General features: G+C 43.5%; 1 protein-coding gene across 2 annotated transcripts in view; it reads right to left on the bottom strand.

The window, feature by feature from the left end:
• LOC119952399 (AMME syndrome candidate gene 1 protein homolog) overlaps nt 1-19,434 on the bottom strand; it is a 270,285-nt gene that overhangs the window by 26,332 nt on the left and 224,519 nt on the right. For both annotated transcript variants that reach the window (XM_038776118.1, XM_038776117.1), the window contains one exon: nt 395-509. In XM_038776118.1, the coding sequence (XP_038632046.1) occupies nt 395-509 (115 nt within the window). The remainder of the gene's footprint in view (nt 1-394; nt 510-19,434) is intronic.

The following is a 19,434-nucleotide window of genomic DNA, read 5'->3' on the forward strand; positions in this document are numbered from 1 at the left end:
ACAGAGGCCATTTGAGATCAAGTCACTTAAGACAACATTGTAAAAAACCTCCTGCACTCAGCAATATGCAATAAATGCTGACTAGCCAAAAAGCACCAAGATACTCAATGAAATGCTGCATAATATGGATGCAAAAAGGGGAAGGTCATGGGGCATGTCAAGTATACATCCAAGTATATGCCCATCCCTCTAACTCCCTGCCCAGGTGGGCTACAGTGGCTTCAAATTATTGAAAAACCACCCCAAAATTTCCATTATAAAGTTAAACAAACTAATTCCTTTTTGAAAATTGCTGCCACAACCTCAGGAGAATGCAATTTGAACTTATTTTGAACTACATTAGTATCAATTTAGGGAATTAGTTTTTCTAGGAGATTTGGTAAAAATTACTTACCTCCCAATCTAAATAATCCCCAACATCTTCAAAGTTGGTAAGAAGGGACACTGAGCAGAAAAGCCGTGGTAATTCTTCCCTCGTCATTGGAGGAAAGCGACTGTCTTTAAGGGCACTACAAGAGACAGAAAAAGATCCATCATGAAATGGAAATTCAGACCATTACAAAATCATGGATTTATGGGCCTGGATTTTGCAGTTGGCATTGGAAATGACCTGAAAGAAATCAACTTGATCTCTGCCTCTTTTCTGACATTGTAAATTTGTTCTAAAGTCAAGGGATCTCCAGATGGTGAGCAACATAGATGTCATCAAACAGATAGTCAGCCAGAAAGTAAAATTTACCAATTATCATAGAATCCCTACAGTGCATAAGGAGGCCATTTGGCCCATCGAGTCTGCACCAATCCTTCAAAAGGCAACCAGACCTAGGCCTAATCCACTGTCCTATCTCTGTAACCCACCCAACCTTTTGACGCTAAGTAGCCAATCCTGCACAACTTTGGAATTACATTTTTGGGAAATGAATGATTGGGACATACATATGGGATAAGGCAGAATCCGCAATGTCAGACAAACATTTAAAACAGGTGGTATTTATCATAATGGAGAAAATTGACATTCCAGAAATACATTTTTCAGAGCCAGAGGTTTCTCAGACATAATTAATTTGACATCCCTTTAATAATCCAGTTTCACTTCATTATATAAGGTGCAACCTTTTCCAAGTGTTTTTACAGCAAGGCTGACAGTGTGAAAGAGCAGGTTCTCATCAGTTCAGAGATTTCTATTCGATTGCAGTCTGCAGGGACATCCACAGGGTATGTTATGGAGAAGCACAGCAATTTTGGGATTTGGGCATTCAACTGCACATGTGCAAACTCCAGAAGTTGATATCAGTTTCAGAGGAACAATGATGGCAACTGACGTATTGCTACCACAAAATCCAGTCCTCAGTTTTTTTTTAATGTATTTTTATTAAGGAGGGTCTATTTAACAGTAAATTTGATAACCGAACCCACATTACCCAGATATTAGCAGATATTACACAAAACCAGCATAACAAAACCCCAACAAACTGTACATACCGCATCCACAAAAAGAAAGAGAAACAAAAAAGAAACTCCCAAACACCCCTACTACCTCCTAAATCACTCGCCCGCCAACCCCAGCACTGACAATTTCTAATTCCTTAAAATCAATAATGAATGGTTGCCACCTTTGGTATAACCCTTCAACTGACCCCCTAATGGTGTACTTTACTTTCCCCAAGGACAATAATTCTATTTGGTCACCCAACCGTACCTAGGCACCGGGTGGAGTAGGTGACCTCCATCCCAGCAGAACTCACCTCCGGGCAATCAACGAGTCGAAGACAAAGACATCTGCCTTCATGCCAATCTGCGGCCCCGGCTGAGTCTGACACTCAAAAATGGCCACCAGGGGACAAGGTTACAAATCAACATTCAGAATTGCTGACATGGTGCTAAAGGAGACCCAAAAGCTTACCAGTTTGGGGCAAGACCAAAATAATAATAATAATAATCTTTATTATTGTCACAAGCTGGCTTACATTAACACTGCAATGAAGTTATTGTGAAAAGCTCCTGGTCGCCACATTCCAGCGCCTGTTCGGGTACACAGAGGGAGAGGGAGAATTCAGAAGGTTCAAACTATCTGACAGAACATCTTTTGCGACTTGAGGGGGGAAACCAGAGCACCTGGAGGAAACTCACACAGACACGGGGAGAATGTGCAGACTCTGCACAGACAGTGACCCAAGCAGGAATCGAACCCGGGACCCTGGCGCTGTGAAGCAATAGTGCTAACCACTGTGCTACCGTGCCACCCATGCGAGTGTGTGGGGTTGGCCGACACCTCAGAACACCATTCGCTACTGTCCTCTACCTCCGGCGAGAAGCCACTCATCTTAGCTTTGATCAAGTGTGCCCTGTGCACCACATTAAGATGGATCAGATCAAGCCACACATGGAGTTCATACCAAAAGCCTCATTCCACACCTCATCCACTATAGGGCCCAACACTCCCCCTCTCACCACCTTCATCTCATCCCCGGGTCAAAATTCTCCCACAGAATCCGCCTGTAAATGCCAGACATGCAACCTCCTCCAACCTGCCAATGAAATGGTCCTCTCCGTCATAGACGCTAACGGTGCCACGGGGAATGCCGGGAAGGCCCCTCACACAGAATTCCTTATCTGGAGGTACCTGAACAAGTTCGGCCACGAGAGCCAAAACTTCGTTAACAAATCCTCCAAGTTGGCAAATCATCCCTCCACAAACAAATCCTCGAATCTCTCAAACCACTTTCCCTCCCCACACCCCATACGTGGCGTCCAGTCTCCACTGTTTAAATAGATGACTGGCACAAATAAGGGTCATACTCAAAACGGATCCAAGCTTAAAGTACTACCCGAATTATTTCCATATCCGAAAGGTGCAAGGAGTACCTTGCGGGAGAAAATGGAAGGATGCCTTCCCCAGTGCACTAAGATCTACACTACCACGCTTCCATCTATCCCCATTTGGAACCCAGGTCACTGCACCACCCCAGCACTTCTCAGCATTGGCTGCCCAATAATTTAAAAAAGCAAATTTGGCAATGCTAGGCCTCCCGGCTGTCTATCCCTTTGAAAAACTGTCCTGCAGAACCTTGGCGTCTTGCCCGCCCATATAAAGGATGAGATCAACCTATTAACACCCGCAAAAAAAACATTAGCGAGGAAAACAGGAAGACGTTGAGAAAGAAACAAAATCCTTGGGAGAATATTCATTTTATTAGACTGGATTCTACCCACCAAGGAGAGGGGAAGGTTATTCCACTTATGAAAATCAGCCTTAACCGTACTCAGGAAACTTGCATAGTTCAATTTATGGAGCTGGGCCCAATCATGGACCACCCAGAGAACTGGAAACCTGAAATGAGAGCTGGCCAGGCGAAAAGGCAGCACACCCCAAAGTTGGCTCCCCTCCCTGGGGGATTAACCGGAACATACTAACTCTTTTGTAAATTAACCTTGTATCTCGAAAAAGAACCAAAGCTCCTCAGTGTCTCAGAGTCCTTAACAAAGCTGTGAATCATCAGTTTATAGGGGCACCCTATGTTCTACCCCTCCCCTCACCTGAAGCCCTCAAAGCAATCTAAGGGTTCAATTGGCAATGCACATAGATTGGGGGGTTGGGGGGGGGAGCAAGAAATGACATCAGAAACCAGTCTTGTCCCGCTATTCAATTGTAAGTACCTCGAGCTCAAGGCATTGATATGAACACTAGCCGAGGGATTCTTATACAATAACCGTACTCACAAAATCAATTTTGGCCCGAGACAGAATCTTTCCAGAACTTCAAAAAGATACCTCCACTGCACCCCATCAAATGCCTTCTCGGCATCTAAAGACACAAGGAGCACCAGCCCGGGCCCAACGAACGGGGAAAGAACCAACATTCAACAGACTCCGAATATTGGCTGACAATTCTTGTAGTATTAATAGCTTAATAGATTAATGTGGGAAATGCAATGTGTACTAGATTCATAAAGCGTTGTGAATTATCCCATATTTTAGAATATATGACTGGGTTACAGTGGCAAGATACAACATTTTACAAACAACTTTCATAGGTTATGCTCTACTGTTCCTAAAAGATCTAACTAGACACTTTGTAAAATTCTGTATTCAACATAAGTAATCCAGACAGTACCTCAAATCCAGCCATCCGAAAATCAGCGATGCCCAAAAACCAGACTTTCTTTTTTAAGCAGACCATGAAGAATATTAGGAGCGATTAAATGAGTGCAGAAAACCTATTGGCTTGATTGCCGAGTTGTTGCAATGACAGGCTGCCCAGTAGCGATCTATTCATGCACCTGTCACTTCTCGTAGTGGTCAGAGAGACCCTCGACTCCCACCAACTCAGCTCAGAAAAGTTTGTGAAGTTGCTTTCTTTGAACAACTTTGATCTTGAATGTTTTAAGTGCTCCTGTGACCCAAAGTGAACACGTTTAAGTTGTGGCCTTGCCAAAAGCATCATCCAGCTTCAACGTGGCTGCCTTAGATTTAGATTTGATCGCTGTCTATCTTTATCTAATTACACTCCAGGTACTGAAATGCTTCGGCACCCTTCCCTGAAAGGCCGCAAGACCCAAATTCCAATACAGACTCGGTCCCGAAGTTGCCAGTTTTGAGACTCTGCCTGCAATAATCAATATTTAATATACATCTCCTATTTTACTTCCATAGAATTCTTTCAAACTTCCCGTACAATCTTTGAGAATTGTATTGGGAAGTCTGGACAGAATACACACTTGACTTTATCTATAAGTCACTTTATAGAATGTTATATACTTATCCCATTAACAAATGAAATTGCTACACTGCTATTCCATCAAAATGGCATGTAGAATTAATAAAACAATGTAATGCATTGTAAACACATATCGTAGCTACCATCATAGACTAAAACAAAGATAATGATGCAATGTGCAACATACAAGATACACAGAAAATCATAAGGGACAGTATGGATTCCAGTGTGGGGTTTCTTTGATTTGCAATACACATCAACAATAAATATGTTTTTGTTTTAATAGATAACGGGTTGAGTTGGTAACTAATTTCTTACCATATTTCTGGCAGGTGAAGAGTCGTATCTGGTGCACAATTTTGCAAAATTGTCCCTCTATTACTATTAATGATGTATAGCCATTTAACTTTTGGCTGTTGATAAAGGATTAGATCAGAACTGCAGTGAGAAATTATCTTGATTTGGACGATCATTTTTAGTGGATTTAATAAAATAACAAAGGCAGTCATCACTGGTAGGAGTAATTTATAGATAGTAGCTCAGGAGTAGAAATCAGTAAATAATGGTGGTTTGTAAGGACAGTACTACAATAATCATGGAAGATTTTAATCTGCATAAAGATTGGACAAATTAAATTGGCAACGTTAGCCTGGAATCATAGAGTGTATTTGTGACAGTTTCTTAGAATAATACGATCTTAGCCAACCAGGTATCAGGCTTTTTTAGATCTGGTAACGTTTAATAAGACAGGATTAATTAATGATCTCATAGTAAAGAACGATCTTGGTAAGAGCGATCATAACATACTAGAATTTCACATTCAGTTTAGGGTGAGAAATGCAGGACTGAAACTACAGTCTTAACAAATAAAAAACAATTTCAAGATATGAAGACAGATTTGGGTAAATTGAAATGGGAAAACAGGTGAAAAGCAATTACAGACATTTGAGATATTCCAAAACTTTAAGAAAGCCTGAGAAGGATGCGCCATCCTTGGCAAACTAAGGAAGTTCAGGATGCTATGAAATTGAAAGAAGAGACGTACAATGCTGCGGAGATTAGTAGTAAGCCACAAAATGGGGCAAATTTTAGAAATCAAAGGGTGACTAATAATAATTTTTATTAGCATCACAAATAGATTCACATTAACACTGCAAGACCAAGAAAAAAAACGGAGAATTGGAGTATGAGAGAAAGCTAGAAACAAATGTAAAAACAGTTAGTAAAAACTGTATGCATAAATAAAGGAAAATAGAGTAGCTAAAGTGAGCGTTGGTCGCCAATGGAAGACAATGAAGTGGCAGAATCTTTCGCTTTGAACAAGTATTTTGCACCTGTTTCCACAGTAGAAGACACTAAAAGCAACCCAAGAATAGTGGGAGATCAAGGAGAAAAATGGGAGGCAGGAACTTAAATTTGTCCATCGCTCGAGAAAACAAATTAGGAAAACTAATGGACTAAATACTGACAAATCCTTTGGGTTGGACAGTCTACATTCTAGGATCTTGTGATAAGTGGTTGCAAAGATAATGAATGCGTTAATTGTAATCTTCAATTTATCAGTCATTGGGAAATGGCAGAATCATTATTAAGCAGGACATTGTGCAATTAAGCAAAAATCAACATAGTTTAGTGAAAGGAAAGTATGTTTGACAAATTTATTGGAGTTCTTTGAAGATGGAACAAGGATGAAGGGATGCAATAGATGTGGCATATTTGGACTTCCAAAAGGCATTTGATATAGTGCTAAGTAAAATGTTATTGCGTAAGAAAACACTGCATGACTCTGTTTATTTTTATTAGCATGGACAGAGGGCTGGCTAATGAACAGGAAACAGGATAGATGGTCATTGGACTTCCGGTGGTGGCCATGAGCGCAATGGTCCCACGAAAGGTGGCTCTACGTTGGGAACTTTTCACCAGACCTTTTTTAACCCGTTAAACAGGCACCAATAGCAAGACTGAAGGGGCTAAAGGAGAAGGTAGACAAGCAGGAAACCTTTGAATCATTGGGCTACTGGAGGATGCAGAGGGCAGGAATCCAATGCAATAGGTTCCGATGCTGTTCGGAAACTGGTCGGAGAGGAAGGCTTCGCCAAGCCCCCAGAAGTGGACCTGGCCCACAGGTTGCTCACACAAAAACCCAACTTGGGGGAACCAACATAATAGTGTAACTCCACAAGGAACAAAGAACAAAGAAAAATTACAGCACAGGAACAGGCCCTTCGACCTCCAAGCCTGCACCGATCCAGATCCTCTATCTAAAACAAGTTTCAGGACAAGGAGCGAGTTCCAAGGTGGCCGAGGAGTACGCCTTCGTTAAGTATCAGGCCATTAGAGCTGACCTGGCCAATCACCAGACTGAGTTCAATGGGGTCAAACTGCACAGTTTAAAAGCAAGGTGCGAAATGGCATGTTGCACCCAGCAAGAATATGGGTCACGTACAACAATAAAGATCTTTATTTCAACATGCTGGAAGAAGCAAATGAGTTTGTATGAAAGAATGAACTCAGGCAGAAACAGTGAGGGACAATTATGCACTATGTGAATTTACACAATCTAAAAGGGGAGGGGGCAATTGTGCTTGGGATGTGGGGGGGGGGGGGGGGGACAGACAAAAACATCAGTTTCCAGGGGAGGGCCATCGCACTAGCGAGCTGGGGGTAAACAGCAAATGGGGGGCATGGGGGGGGGGGGGAAAGAGAGAGGAGACAACAGCAGAACGGGGAAAGGGAAGGGGGCACTGCACGGACAGAGGGGCTCGTGGGGGGAGGGTGTATGGGTAGAATTCTAGTCCCATTAGGTTGCACGTAGAGATGGTTGATGAGAGGAAGGCAATGGTCGCGATCTTGGATCGTCCATGAACAAAGGGAAACCCCGTTGTGCAGGGACATGGCCACATATGGCTGACCCCAAAGGAGGGGGAGGAGAATGGGGGACAGAACCACCCCCCCCCCCAATCAGAATAGTCACGTGGAACGTGTGGGAACTTAACAGACCACTGAAAAGATCAGAGTCTTCACCCATCTCAAAAGCCCGAGGGTCGACATAGTCTTTTAAGAGAGAAGGACAGGTTGAGGGCAAGGAACAGCTGGGTAGCACAAACATAGAGTGTGCTTTGACACAAGTGCAAGATAGTGGGCCTACTGCTCAACAAAAAGGACAGACTTTACAACGACGAACACTGTGACTGACCCAACGGGATGTTACATAATGGTTAGTGGGATACTAGAAGGGGTCTTTTGGTACTCTTAAACTGGGACGGTGCAAAATTCATTAAAAAGACGATGGCTGAGATCCCCGACCTCAACTCCAACCAACCAATCATGGGGGGAGACTTCAACCGTGTCCAGGAACTAACGACACATCCAGATCGGGGGAAAAATCAGGAATGGCAAAATAACCAAAAACCTTCATGGAGCAGATGGGGGTTGGACCAGTGGAGGTTCAAGCATCCAAGGGAGAAAGAGCTCTTTCCTCTCCCATGTCCACAAAGCCTATTCCCACATAGACTTCTTTGTAATGGATAAGGTAGTGCTTCCAGAAGTGGTAGGGGCAGAATACTCGGCAATAGTAATCCCGACCGCCCTCCACAGTACATGGATGTGAGGTTGCAAACGGGCCGGAGTGTGGGTCACACAGACCTCTCTCTCCTGGACACTTGACAGCAAAATCCTGCCGAAGGCTCTGGCAAGGCGACTGGAGAGTTGCTTGCCAGAAGTTACAGCGGAAGATCAGACTGGGTTTGTCAAAGGCAGTCAGCGAACACATGCTTGCTGAATGTGATTATGACCCCACCCAGGGAGGAGACACCAGAAGTGATCATCTCACTGGATGTAGAAAAAGCTTTTGACAGAGTTGAATAGAAGTAACTCATGGAGGTGCTGAAAAGGTTTGGGTTTGGACCAGGGTTCACCTAGTGTGTGGAACTGCTGTACAGCACTCCCATGGCGATGTACAGACGAACGCTACCAGCTCTGAATATTTCTGGCTGCACAGAGGCTGGAGGCGGGGTTATCCCCGCTGCTATTCGCCTTGGCAATTGAGCCACTGGCTATCGCTCTCAGATCAGCAAAGTGGTGGAGAGGCACCCAGAGGGGAGACACGGAGCATAGAGTCTCACTCTATGCAGATGACCTGCTCCTCTACATCTCAAACCCCCTAGCCAGCGTGGGAAAGATAATGGAACTTCTGAGGGAGTTCGGAGTCTTCTTGGGTTACAACCTTAACCTGAATAAGGACAAAATCTTCCCGGTCAACCTCCAGGGGAAAGAAGTAGAGCCAAGTACGCTGCCGCTCAAACTGGCCCAGACTAAATTCCAATAGCCCACGACTGGACAGCTCCACAAGGGGAACCAGTCCAGCCTAGTGGAAAAGGTAATTAGACCTGCAGAGTTGGGACTCGCTCCCGCTCTCCCTGAAGTGCAGACAATATAAAATGAACATGCTACCAAGGTTCCTCTTCCTATTCAGAAGCCTCCCGATCTTCATCCCCAAGACCTTCTTCATCAAGGTAGATAAGTTAATCATAGCGTTTGTGTGGGCTGGAAAGAACCCCAGGATCCAGAGGCGTGGCTCTGCTGAATCTCCTGTTCCTTTCAATAAATACATTTAAGAAAAAGGATAAATGGTCATTTGGCAAACTATAGATTACCCAATTATTTTTTCTATTAAGGGGCAATTTAGAGTGGCCAATCCACCTACTCTGCACATTTTTGGGGTTGTGGGGGTGAAACCCACGCAGACACGGGGAGAATGTGCAAACTCCACACAGACAGTGACCCAGAACCGGGATCGAACCTGGGACCTCAGCGCCGTGAGGCGGTTGTGCTAACCACTAGGCCACCGTGCTGCCCTTTGGCAAACTATAGGAAGAATTACAGAGGGATTAGCGTTGGGGACTCAGCTACTCATCCTCCAATTAATAGACAAATTAAGATACAAAATATCTACAAAGGGATATAGAACATAGAACAGTACAGCACAGAACAGGCCCTTCGGCCCTCAATGTTGTGCCGAGCCATGATCACCCTACTCAAACCCACGTATCCACCCCATACCCGTAACCCAACAACCCCCCCCCTTAACCTTACTTTTATTAGGACACTACGGGCAATTTAGCATGGCCAATCCACCTAACCCGCACATCTTTGGAGTGTGGGAGGAAACCGGAGCACCCGGAGGAAACCCACGCACACAGGGGGAGGACGTGCAGACTCCACACAGACAGTGACCCAGCCGGGAATCGAACCTGGGACCCTGGAGCTGTGAAGCATTTATGCTAACCACCATGCTACATGAGTAAGCAAAAATTTGGCAGCTGGAATATAATTTGGAAACATGGGGGGGGGGGGGGGGGGTCGCCCACTTTGGCAGGAAGAATAAAAAAGCAGATTTGAATGGAGAAATACTGCAAATTCTGCTAGATTGGGAGGTATTGGGTGTGCTTGTACATGAATCTAAGTCACCATGAAGGTACACCAAGTAATTAGGAAGACAAATGGAATGTTGGTCGTTGTTGCACAGGGTTGGGGGGGGGGGGGGGGGGGATATAAATGTAAAGAAGTCTTGCTGCAACTGTACAGGGTATCGATGAGTGCATTTGCTGCACGGTGTACAATTTTGGTGATCTTACTTGAGTATACTTACAGTTCAGAGGAGGTTCACTAGGTTGATTTCTGAGGTGATCTTATTAAATCATAAAAGATCCTGTCAAAGGAGACCGGACAGGATAGACGCAGAGAGGATGTTTCCCCTTATGGGTGAATCTAAAGCTAGGGAGCAAAGATTTAAAATAAAGGTTCTCCTATTTAAGACAGGTGAGAAGGAATTTTTCTACTCAAATATAGATTTTCTTCCACAGAGAGCAATGGAAGCTGGATCACCAAACACATTCACGACTGTGTTGGTAGATATTTTGACAAGTGTCGGATTACCTGGAAGGAAGGCAGGAAAGTGTAGTTAGAGCCATAATCAGTCAGTTATGATCTCACTGATAGGTAGAGCAGATTTAATGGGCCAAATAGATTATTTCTGCTCCTGTAATAGTTACAATAAAGATTCTGAAATTCTCTTTTGATTTTATAAAAATTGGTCAGTTCTTTAAATCAAAAAACTGACCGAAAACTAAACAATCACAGCACATTTTTAACCTAAATTTGAGTAAAACTACTGATTTTCACATTAACAGCTCAGCACAACATGTATAGAAAGGAGCATTTGCAACATTCGACAGGCATTCCAGTAATTTAGTGTGCTTCAGGAGATTGGAGGTTGCACACATAGCATTGCCGATCATTTGAATCTCAATGGCTCCTGCACCTTTTTCTATTTGCATTAAGGTCAAGTCATTTCAGCCTCTGGCTACACAGAAAGCATGTTCTCTCTCTACCAGTCTGGCATCAGCATATCCCCTCAATTTACAGTGCTTGTGGTAGGACTGAACAGAGGAACCTTTCTATGTGGGCCTTTATGTACTTGTATAGGTCTAACTGAAGGTTAAATCCTCACCGACTGTCCATCCATCACACAGGAGGTTATTCCACATATTTGCAAAGGGATAGAGAACTGCTACAGTGGGTCAATGCACTTTCTTTTGGAATAAATTAGATTTGGAATAAATCAGATTTCACTGTTCTCAAGAGTTACAGTTTCTCTCTCCATAAATGCTGCCGGACCTACAGAGTTTTATTTCAAATCTCCAGCATTCGCAGTATTTTGCTTTTATTTCAGAAGTCACTTATTCAAACAAGTTGTTCAAGTAACATTCCAGTAAGCTGGAAGTCATCCAAAACTCTGCTGTCCATGCTTAATTCATACGAAGCCCCATGCCCCCTTCACCTCTATGCTCACTGACTTACACTGGCTCCAAGTCAAGCAACATCTTGCTTTTAAAATTCCTATCAATATTTTCACGTCCCTCCATGGCCTCACCCCTCATCACTAATCTCCTCCAGACTCACAGCACTCCACGTCTGCACTTAAATTCTGAACTCTTCTGCATATCCAATTTTAATCACTTTACCACTCGAGGCTGTGCCTCAAGCTGCCTAGGCCCCAAGTCCAGGAATATCATCTCCATGTCACTACCTCTTCAGGAGGACACAGGCTTGTGAAAATGGGCAGGTATCTAGCAGATGAAACTTAATTCACCACAATGTGGCGTGATGGATTTGGTAGGATGTAGAAGAGACAACATAAAATAAAGGATACAATTCTAAAAGGGGTGCAGGAGAGGGAAGACCTGGGGGTGGTTATGTGCATAAGTTGTTGAAGGTGGCAGTGCAGGTTCAGATTGTGGTTAAGATGGTTTTGTCACATTCTCCCCGTGTCTGTATGAGTCTCATCCCCACAACCCAAAAAAATGTGCAGGGAAGTAATTGGCCATGCCAAATTGCCCCGTAATTGGGGGGAAAAAATAATTGGGTACTCTAAATTTATTTTTTTAAATATGGTTTTGTAAATAGAGCCATAATACAAAAGCAAGGAAGTTATGAACCTTTATAAAAACACTGGATTTGCCTCAATTGGAGTGGTGAGTCTAATTCTGGGCACTGCACTTTAGGAAGGATGCAAGGCGTTCAACAGGATGCAGAAAGCTTTCTGACAATGGATGAGGGACTTCAATTATGTGGACAGACTGGAAAAGCTAGCTTTTCTTTTTTAAAGTGAAGGTTTAAAAGGAAATCAGGAAAGGTCTGGAAAGACGAAGATTCCACTAGCAAAGGGTCAAGAACCAGAGAACATTATAAAGTGAATGGTGAAAGAACCACAAAATAATAATTTTTTATTGTAACAAATATGAAGTTACTGTGAAAAGCCCCTAGTCGTCACATTCCGCAACACAAGAAAACATTTACATAGAAAATAGGAGTGGGCCTTTCAGCCCTTTGAGCTTGTTCTGCCATTCATTATGACCATGGCTGATCATCTAACTCAGTAACCCGTTCCCACTTTTCCCCATATCTTTTGATCCCTTTAGCCCCAAGAGCTATACCCAACTCCTTCTTGAAAGCATACCCCAACTTCTTTCAGTGGTAGAGAATGTGCGTCAATCCGGGGATACTGGCCTTGGAGAGGATGTTCACATCGGTTTGCTTACTCTTCCAAGATTTTGTGGAGGCAATGTTAGGTTATATTTCTCCAGAGACTTGAGGTGCCTGCTGTACATTGTCTATGTTTCTGATGCACACAGGAGGGTGGGGACCATGACTGCGCTGTAGACCATGAGCCTTGGTGCTAGAATTGAGGTCTCGGTCATCAAACACTGTTCCTCAGATGCGGCATCTGAAGACTGTACTGGCGCATTGGAGTCAATGTTGGATTTCATCATTGATGTTTGCTCACGCCAAGAGGATCAGCAGGAGTATGGGAAATGATCCACATTGTCCAGAGGCTCACCATGGATCTTGATGGTTTGGAGGGGGGGGGGGGGGGGGGGAACACCACTCTGGAGTGAAGAAATTTCTCAGCTCCGTCCCAAATGGTCTATTTAGTCTCCTCAGACCGTCATCCCTGCTATTCAACACCCTCCCCATCTCCACCACCACCAATCATCGGGAACATCTTTCCTGCAGCTAATACATCTAGCCCTGTTAGAATTTTATCGGTTTTTATGAGATTACCCCCGTTATTCTTCCAACCTCCAGCAAAGATAATCTTAATGGATTTAATCTCTCCTCCTATGTCAGTCCCGCCATCCCAGGAATTAGTCTGGTAAACCTTTGTTGCACTTCCTCCCGAGCAAGAGCATCCTTCCTCAGAAAACGAAACCAAAAATGTTTATGGCTCTGTGTAACTGCAGAAAGGCATCCCTGTTCCTATACTATAATCCTCTTGCTATGAAGGCCAACAAATCATTTGCTTTCACAGAGTGCTGCGCCGGCATGCTTACTTTCAATAGCTGGTGTACAAGAACACACCAAAGTCTTGTTGCACATTCCATGCTGAGGAAGGCAGATTATCTGGCTAAAGATTGTTTTTGCGACCAAAGTGGATAACATAGAACAGTACAGCACAGAACAGGCCCTTCGGCCCTCGATGTTGTGCCGAGCAATGATCACCCCACTTAAACTCACGTTACCCGTAACCCAACAAATCCCCCCATTAACCTTACACTACGGGCAATTTAACATGGCCAATCCACCTAACCCGCACATCTTTGGACTGTGGGAGGAAACCGGAGCACCCGGAGGAAACCCACGCACACACGGGGAGGACGTGCAGACTCCACACAGACAGTGACCCAGCCGGGAATCGAACCTGGGACCCTGGAGCTGTGAAGCATTGATGCTAACCACCATGCTACCGTGAGGCCCCTAACCTCTCATTTATCCACATATATTGCATCTGCCATGCATTTGTTCACTCACTCAACCTGTTTATTATGTGAAATGTGGTTAGGTTCTGGGATGCAGATTCAACCGTGACTTTTAGAAGGGAATGGAGGAATTGGTTAACTATCCAAAAAGAAAATATAGGGTTCCAGACAATATTTGAACTACATGAGGAGGAATCAGGTGAATTCCTCCATGAAAGTCACAAGGGTAGCACTGTGGTTAGCACTGCTGCCTCACAGCACCAGGGACCCGGGTTCGATTCCGGCCTTGGGTGACTGTGCGTGGAGTTCTCCCAGCATCTGCGTGGGTATCCTCTGGGTGCTCCCGTTTCCTACCGCAGTCCAAAGATGTGCATGTTAGGTGGGGATTGGTCATGATCAATGCGCAGGGTTACGGGAAAAGTACAGGATATAGGGCCTAGGTAGAGTGTTCTTTTGGAGGGTCAATGCAGACTCCATGGGCCAAGTAGCACTGCAGGGATTCTATGGATTAGAGAAGCCTGGGCAAATTCAATCACGGGCAATCAACATGTAAAATTAATTCCTGTACTTAGAGACAGAATCTGTATGCAATTGTTCTTCCAATCATAGGTTCTCTCTCTCCCAATCTTGCTGCTCTTCCAGAAACAGAATCTCAGATTGGAGCAGCAAAGGCAGGAGACCTGGGGCTAGGGTGGACCACAGAGTACGATCAAAATAGTTAACTGAAAACGCCAGTCAACAGATCAGAAACAGGCTAATCCACTGTTACAATGACTCCATCCCCAACTCCCTTCTAAATAACCAACCCTTCAGAGTTCCTGTGGGTGGCTCTGTAAAGATAATAAGAATTACATTTTGCTCATTCTGTGCTGGGCTAAAGAGGAGACTTTACCGCCTTCTGACCTGGATCCAAATCCTTGCTCCTTCTCCCCAAGCTATCCACTTTCCATCTGGAAGTAAAAGAGGGCAAGATTTTCCAAACTCTGCAGTGATCTTCCACAGTTACGATCCAAGTTGTTGTTAATACTGAACAAGCCAAGTCTGAAACCCAACTTGATACATCCCAATTGTTTTTGAGAAACCATGGAGGAAAGTTTCCAAACAATTTCACTTCAGTCCGCTGATGAACTTTTAATACAAAGAATAAAATATTATTTAAAACCAGTCCCAAAAGTTTGGAAAGATCATAGTACAAACACAGGAAGCCAAGTTAAATTACCACTGGATAAAAGCAAATTACTGCGGATGTTGGAATCTGAAACACAAAAGAGAAAATGCTGGAAAATCTCTGCAGGTTTTTTGCATCTGTAGGGAGAGTAAAGAGCCAACGTTTAGAGTCCAGCTTTAACAAAGGATCACCTGGACTCGAAACGTTAGCTATTTTCTCTCCCTACAGATGCTGCCAGACCTGCTTAAATTACCACTATTCCTTTACCCCAGCAAGATCTATAGACACACAAATCAGAGATGGATTACCACTAGATTGACACAAAGGCTCTTGGGACTGGCACAGTTGCAAACTGTTTTCTTCCAGTGAATTCCTGGGAATGCATACTTCACATCCAACTTTTATCTCTCCGAGACTCCCAAAACCCACACACTAAACTCACTGTTTCTTCAACTGCAGAGTTCCCGAAACTCAGAAAAGTGATCAGTTTTAGCAGAGGTGACACTGGAAGATTGAGCTCTGTAACTGACTGTTCATTTAGCTACTGTTCCAATAGTCTTGTAGTTTTTCTTACCAGAGCTTAAAATTCCATGTCCGTTCTCTGACACGCACAGACTCGAAAATCGGTTTCTCTAAACAAGTGTCTTTCCCCCCCCATCTGTGTCCTCGGATCACTGTTGACAGGCAACAGTCAAGCTTTGTTACAGTGTTTTGTTTCGAAAAAGCACCAAACTTTTTAAACCCCATTTAACCCATCTTTCATTCAGGAGGTTGTAAAAACCTCATTAAAAATGTATATATAACAACCCAAAAGACCCGAAAGATTTCAGGGACAATCCAGGCTACGCACAACTTCTATCGAAACTCATCTCAGTGCGGATATCTCAGTCCGGACTTCCAAGCCCCAAGCGAGGGGGCTGACATTGGGAAAGGTGGCACAACTTTGGAAAAGGAACCAAGCACAAACCCAGTGGCATTGTGTGCCTACAGCAACTTTGCAACCCACCCGAGCTCACTCCCAATAAATGGAGCCAGCATAAAGTCTTAATACTGGCTGACGTCAATGGGAGTCATTTTTAAAAGAAATACCATGACTTCATTGGTGCATTTCCAGTGGCTAAAAAACAAAACGCACAGGAACAAAATATTACACCATATATGAAGCGGATTATTTTACTATGCAACAAGCCACTGTCCTTTGATACCTCAGATCAAGATTGGCAATGATCAATCTTGCCAATCTAGCTAAAAGGTAAAGCGGCAGAAGGCAGGAAGATTGTTACCTCACATTATTGGGATGGAGATGGAAAAGTTGAGTGAAGTGCCACAGAAATTTGTGCCAGAGCCTTCTGATGTAGACAAATAACCTGGACTGAATTTTAGTGCTAGTAAACCAAGTCTGAAGATGTGGGAGCAGGAGTCAGAAGGCCGCAAAGTTTTAGATGAATAAACTAGCATTTAGATCAGACTAACTGAAGTTCAATACAACAACATAATTTAATGCAACATCTGAAAGGAGCATTCTAAAATAAAGTACGACAGTCACACAAGGAGACATTAGTCAAAAAACCAAAAGCTTGGTGAAAGGTGTGTTTTAAAAGGAGGAAAGTGGGTTGGAGAAGTGGAGAGGCGTAGTGTGCGTCTACAAGAACTTAGGGTCTAGGCACTTGAAGCCATGGCAAACAATGGTGGAGTGATTAAAATTGGGAATGCACATGAGCCCCGAATTAGATATCTTGGAGAGCTGTGAAGCCAGAGGAGATTTCAGAGATGGAAGGGGTGAGGCTATTGGGGTGGGAGGGGCAGACTTTGAAAATATGGATGAGAATTTGCTCGATTGGGAACCAATATATTTCAGCCAATACAGGCATGATAGGGGAACTAAGCTTGCTGCAGGTTAAGACAAGCAGAAGAGTTTTGGATGACCTCAATGTTGAGGGCAGAATGTGGGAGACCGGCCAGGAGTGTGTATTTGAATAGTCAAGTCCAGGAGGTAACAACGGCAAGAATGAGCTATCATAATAGGGAGATATTAGAAACTTCGGTCCAGAAAGAGGGCCCAAGATGTAGCAGGCAATTTAGGAGTTAAACAGACTGAAGGAAAAGACTGCTAGCAGCAAAGACAGAGGGATATACTCACAGCCTGAGTTACCTTGTCGCATTCAGACTTGACCTCATCCGTGCACCCAGTTCAGCCAGGATGATCCACTCAAGATCCATTGTCATTCAGGATAACCTTGTTTGACCAGCCATCAGCCCATCAGTTTGATGACCAATTTGTCCATCAGTGGAAGGTTAGTTGCAAATAAATGGCATAGCTCTGTTCTTTTGTATAAATGGGAGTGGGCAATCAACCATGACAACGAGAATAGATTCAAGTCTGGCCACTTCAGGGTAGAACCTTTGTTTGAGGGCGAGCGCGGCGCTGAGAGAAACAGAGAGCGAGAGACAGAAACTGCCGTTTTGAACAGTTACAGGCAGAATGCTGTGGAAACAGCAGAGAGGTCACGAAAGTTGCCACTGAGGCAGAATTTGCAAAAGGACTCGGAACCAATGTCCCTAACAGAAGGAAAAATTGCTTTGTCAATGCAAGTATTGGTCTGTCTGATAATGGAACAGGAGATGCTTGTTCTGTTACAGTCAAGTATAATGGGAACTAATCTGTTAAGGTTCTGAAACTGCATGCAATCTGTTAGCGTTAAGGCTGAAGAAAAAGTTTTAAATTATGTTTTCTTTTCTTGTAATTAAGTTGGTTTATAAAATAATCAAGCCCCATTTCTTATATTAGCACTCCTGCAACAACAAAGATCTTTCTGCATTGTCTTAAAGCTTAAAAAGACGTTACGTGTCTGGTTCAATAGCTTAGCTATTACGGAGGGCTGACCAGGCATCCTGAGGGTTTCAGCAGATTCCATGGATATAAAACTTCAACACAAATACAGAAGTTAATGAATAAAGAAGTTAGAGAGAATGAAAAAAAGAGAGCACCTGAAAATCAATATAATCTCCAAAAATCAAAAAGCAGCTCTAATGAAAATCTTAAGAGCATTTGAAAAAATATTTTGACCCTCTATTACAGGCAAGGAGGCAGAGAAGTTGAGTTTCTCATTCAGAGTTGGCATGGTCACGTAGGGCTGATAGGCCTCATTATGCGTTGTAACCGTTCTATGATTCACTTTTACAACCATAGGAAATTGGAGCAGAAGTAGGCTCGTGCAGCCCCTTGCGTCTGCACAACCATTCAATAAGATCATGGCTGATCTGGTTGTGTTTCAAATTCCACATTCCCAATAATCTTTGATTCCCTTGCCTAAGAATCTAGCTACCTCAGCCTTAAAAAGTATTTAATAACCCTTCCTTCAGAGCCTCTCGAGCCAGAGCGCTCCGAAGTCTCTCAGCCTCAGAAAAGAGGTCTCCTCATCTCAGTCCCAAAAGGGTGACTCCTAATTTTAAAAGCAGTGCCCCCTAATTCTGGGCTCACCCACAAGAGGAAACATCCTTTCCACATCTACCTTGTCAATACCATTCAGGATCCTATGTACTTCAATCAAGTCAGCCCTCTTCTAAACTGCAGTGGAAACAAGTCCAGTCTGTCCAACCTGCTCATTCCCGTACTAGCCTCCCTGAACAGGCGCCAGAATGTGGTGACTAGGGGCTTTTCACAGTAACTTCATTTGAAGCCTACTTGTGACAATAAGCGGTTTTCATTTTTCATTTTCTAGGTATCAATCTGGAAAACTTCCACTGGACCTATTCCAACTCATTTACAACCTTCCTTAAATAAGACCAATACTGCACATAGTATTCGAGATGCGGTTGCACTAATGCCCTGTGTAACAATTGAAGCATAACTTCCTTATTGTTATGTACAATTACTCTTGTAAAAGGGTAGCATTCCATTAACCTTCTGTGACTCATGCATTGGAACATCTAGATTCCTCTGCATCTTGAAATTCTAAATCATTCTCATGTAATACTCTGCTTTTTCACAACATATCTTCCTACTGACCTTCGTGACATCTGCAAATTTAGCTACCCACCCTTTGCGCCACTTATCTAAGTCACTGATATGAATTGTAAGTTGAGGCTCTTGCACCCACTGTGGAAGTCCACTTGTTACATCGTGCTAATCAGGAAAAAAAAAACACATTCATGTACTGTTTTCTGCCAGGCAGCCAATCTTTTACCCATACTGATATGTTAATAATAATCTTTATTAGAGTCACAAG

This window comes from Scyliorhinus canicula, chromosome 17 (assembly GCF_902713615.1).
Source record: "Scyliorhinus canicula chromosome 17, sScyCan1.1, whole genome shotgun sequence".
In the NCBI taxonomy this organism is placed as follows: Eukaryota; Metazoa; Chordata; class Chondrichthyes; order Carcharhiniformes; family Scyliorhinidae; genus Scyliorhinus; species Scyliorhinus canicula.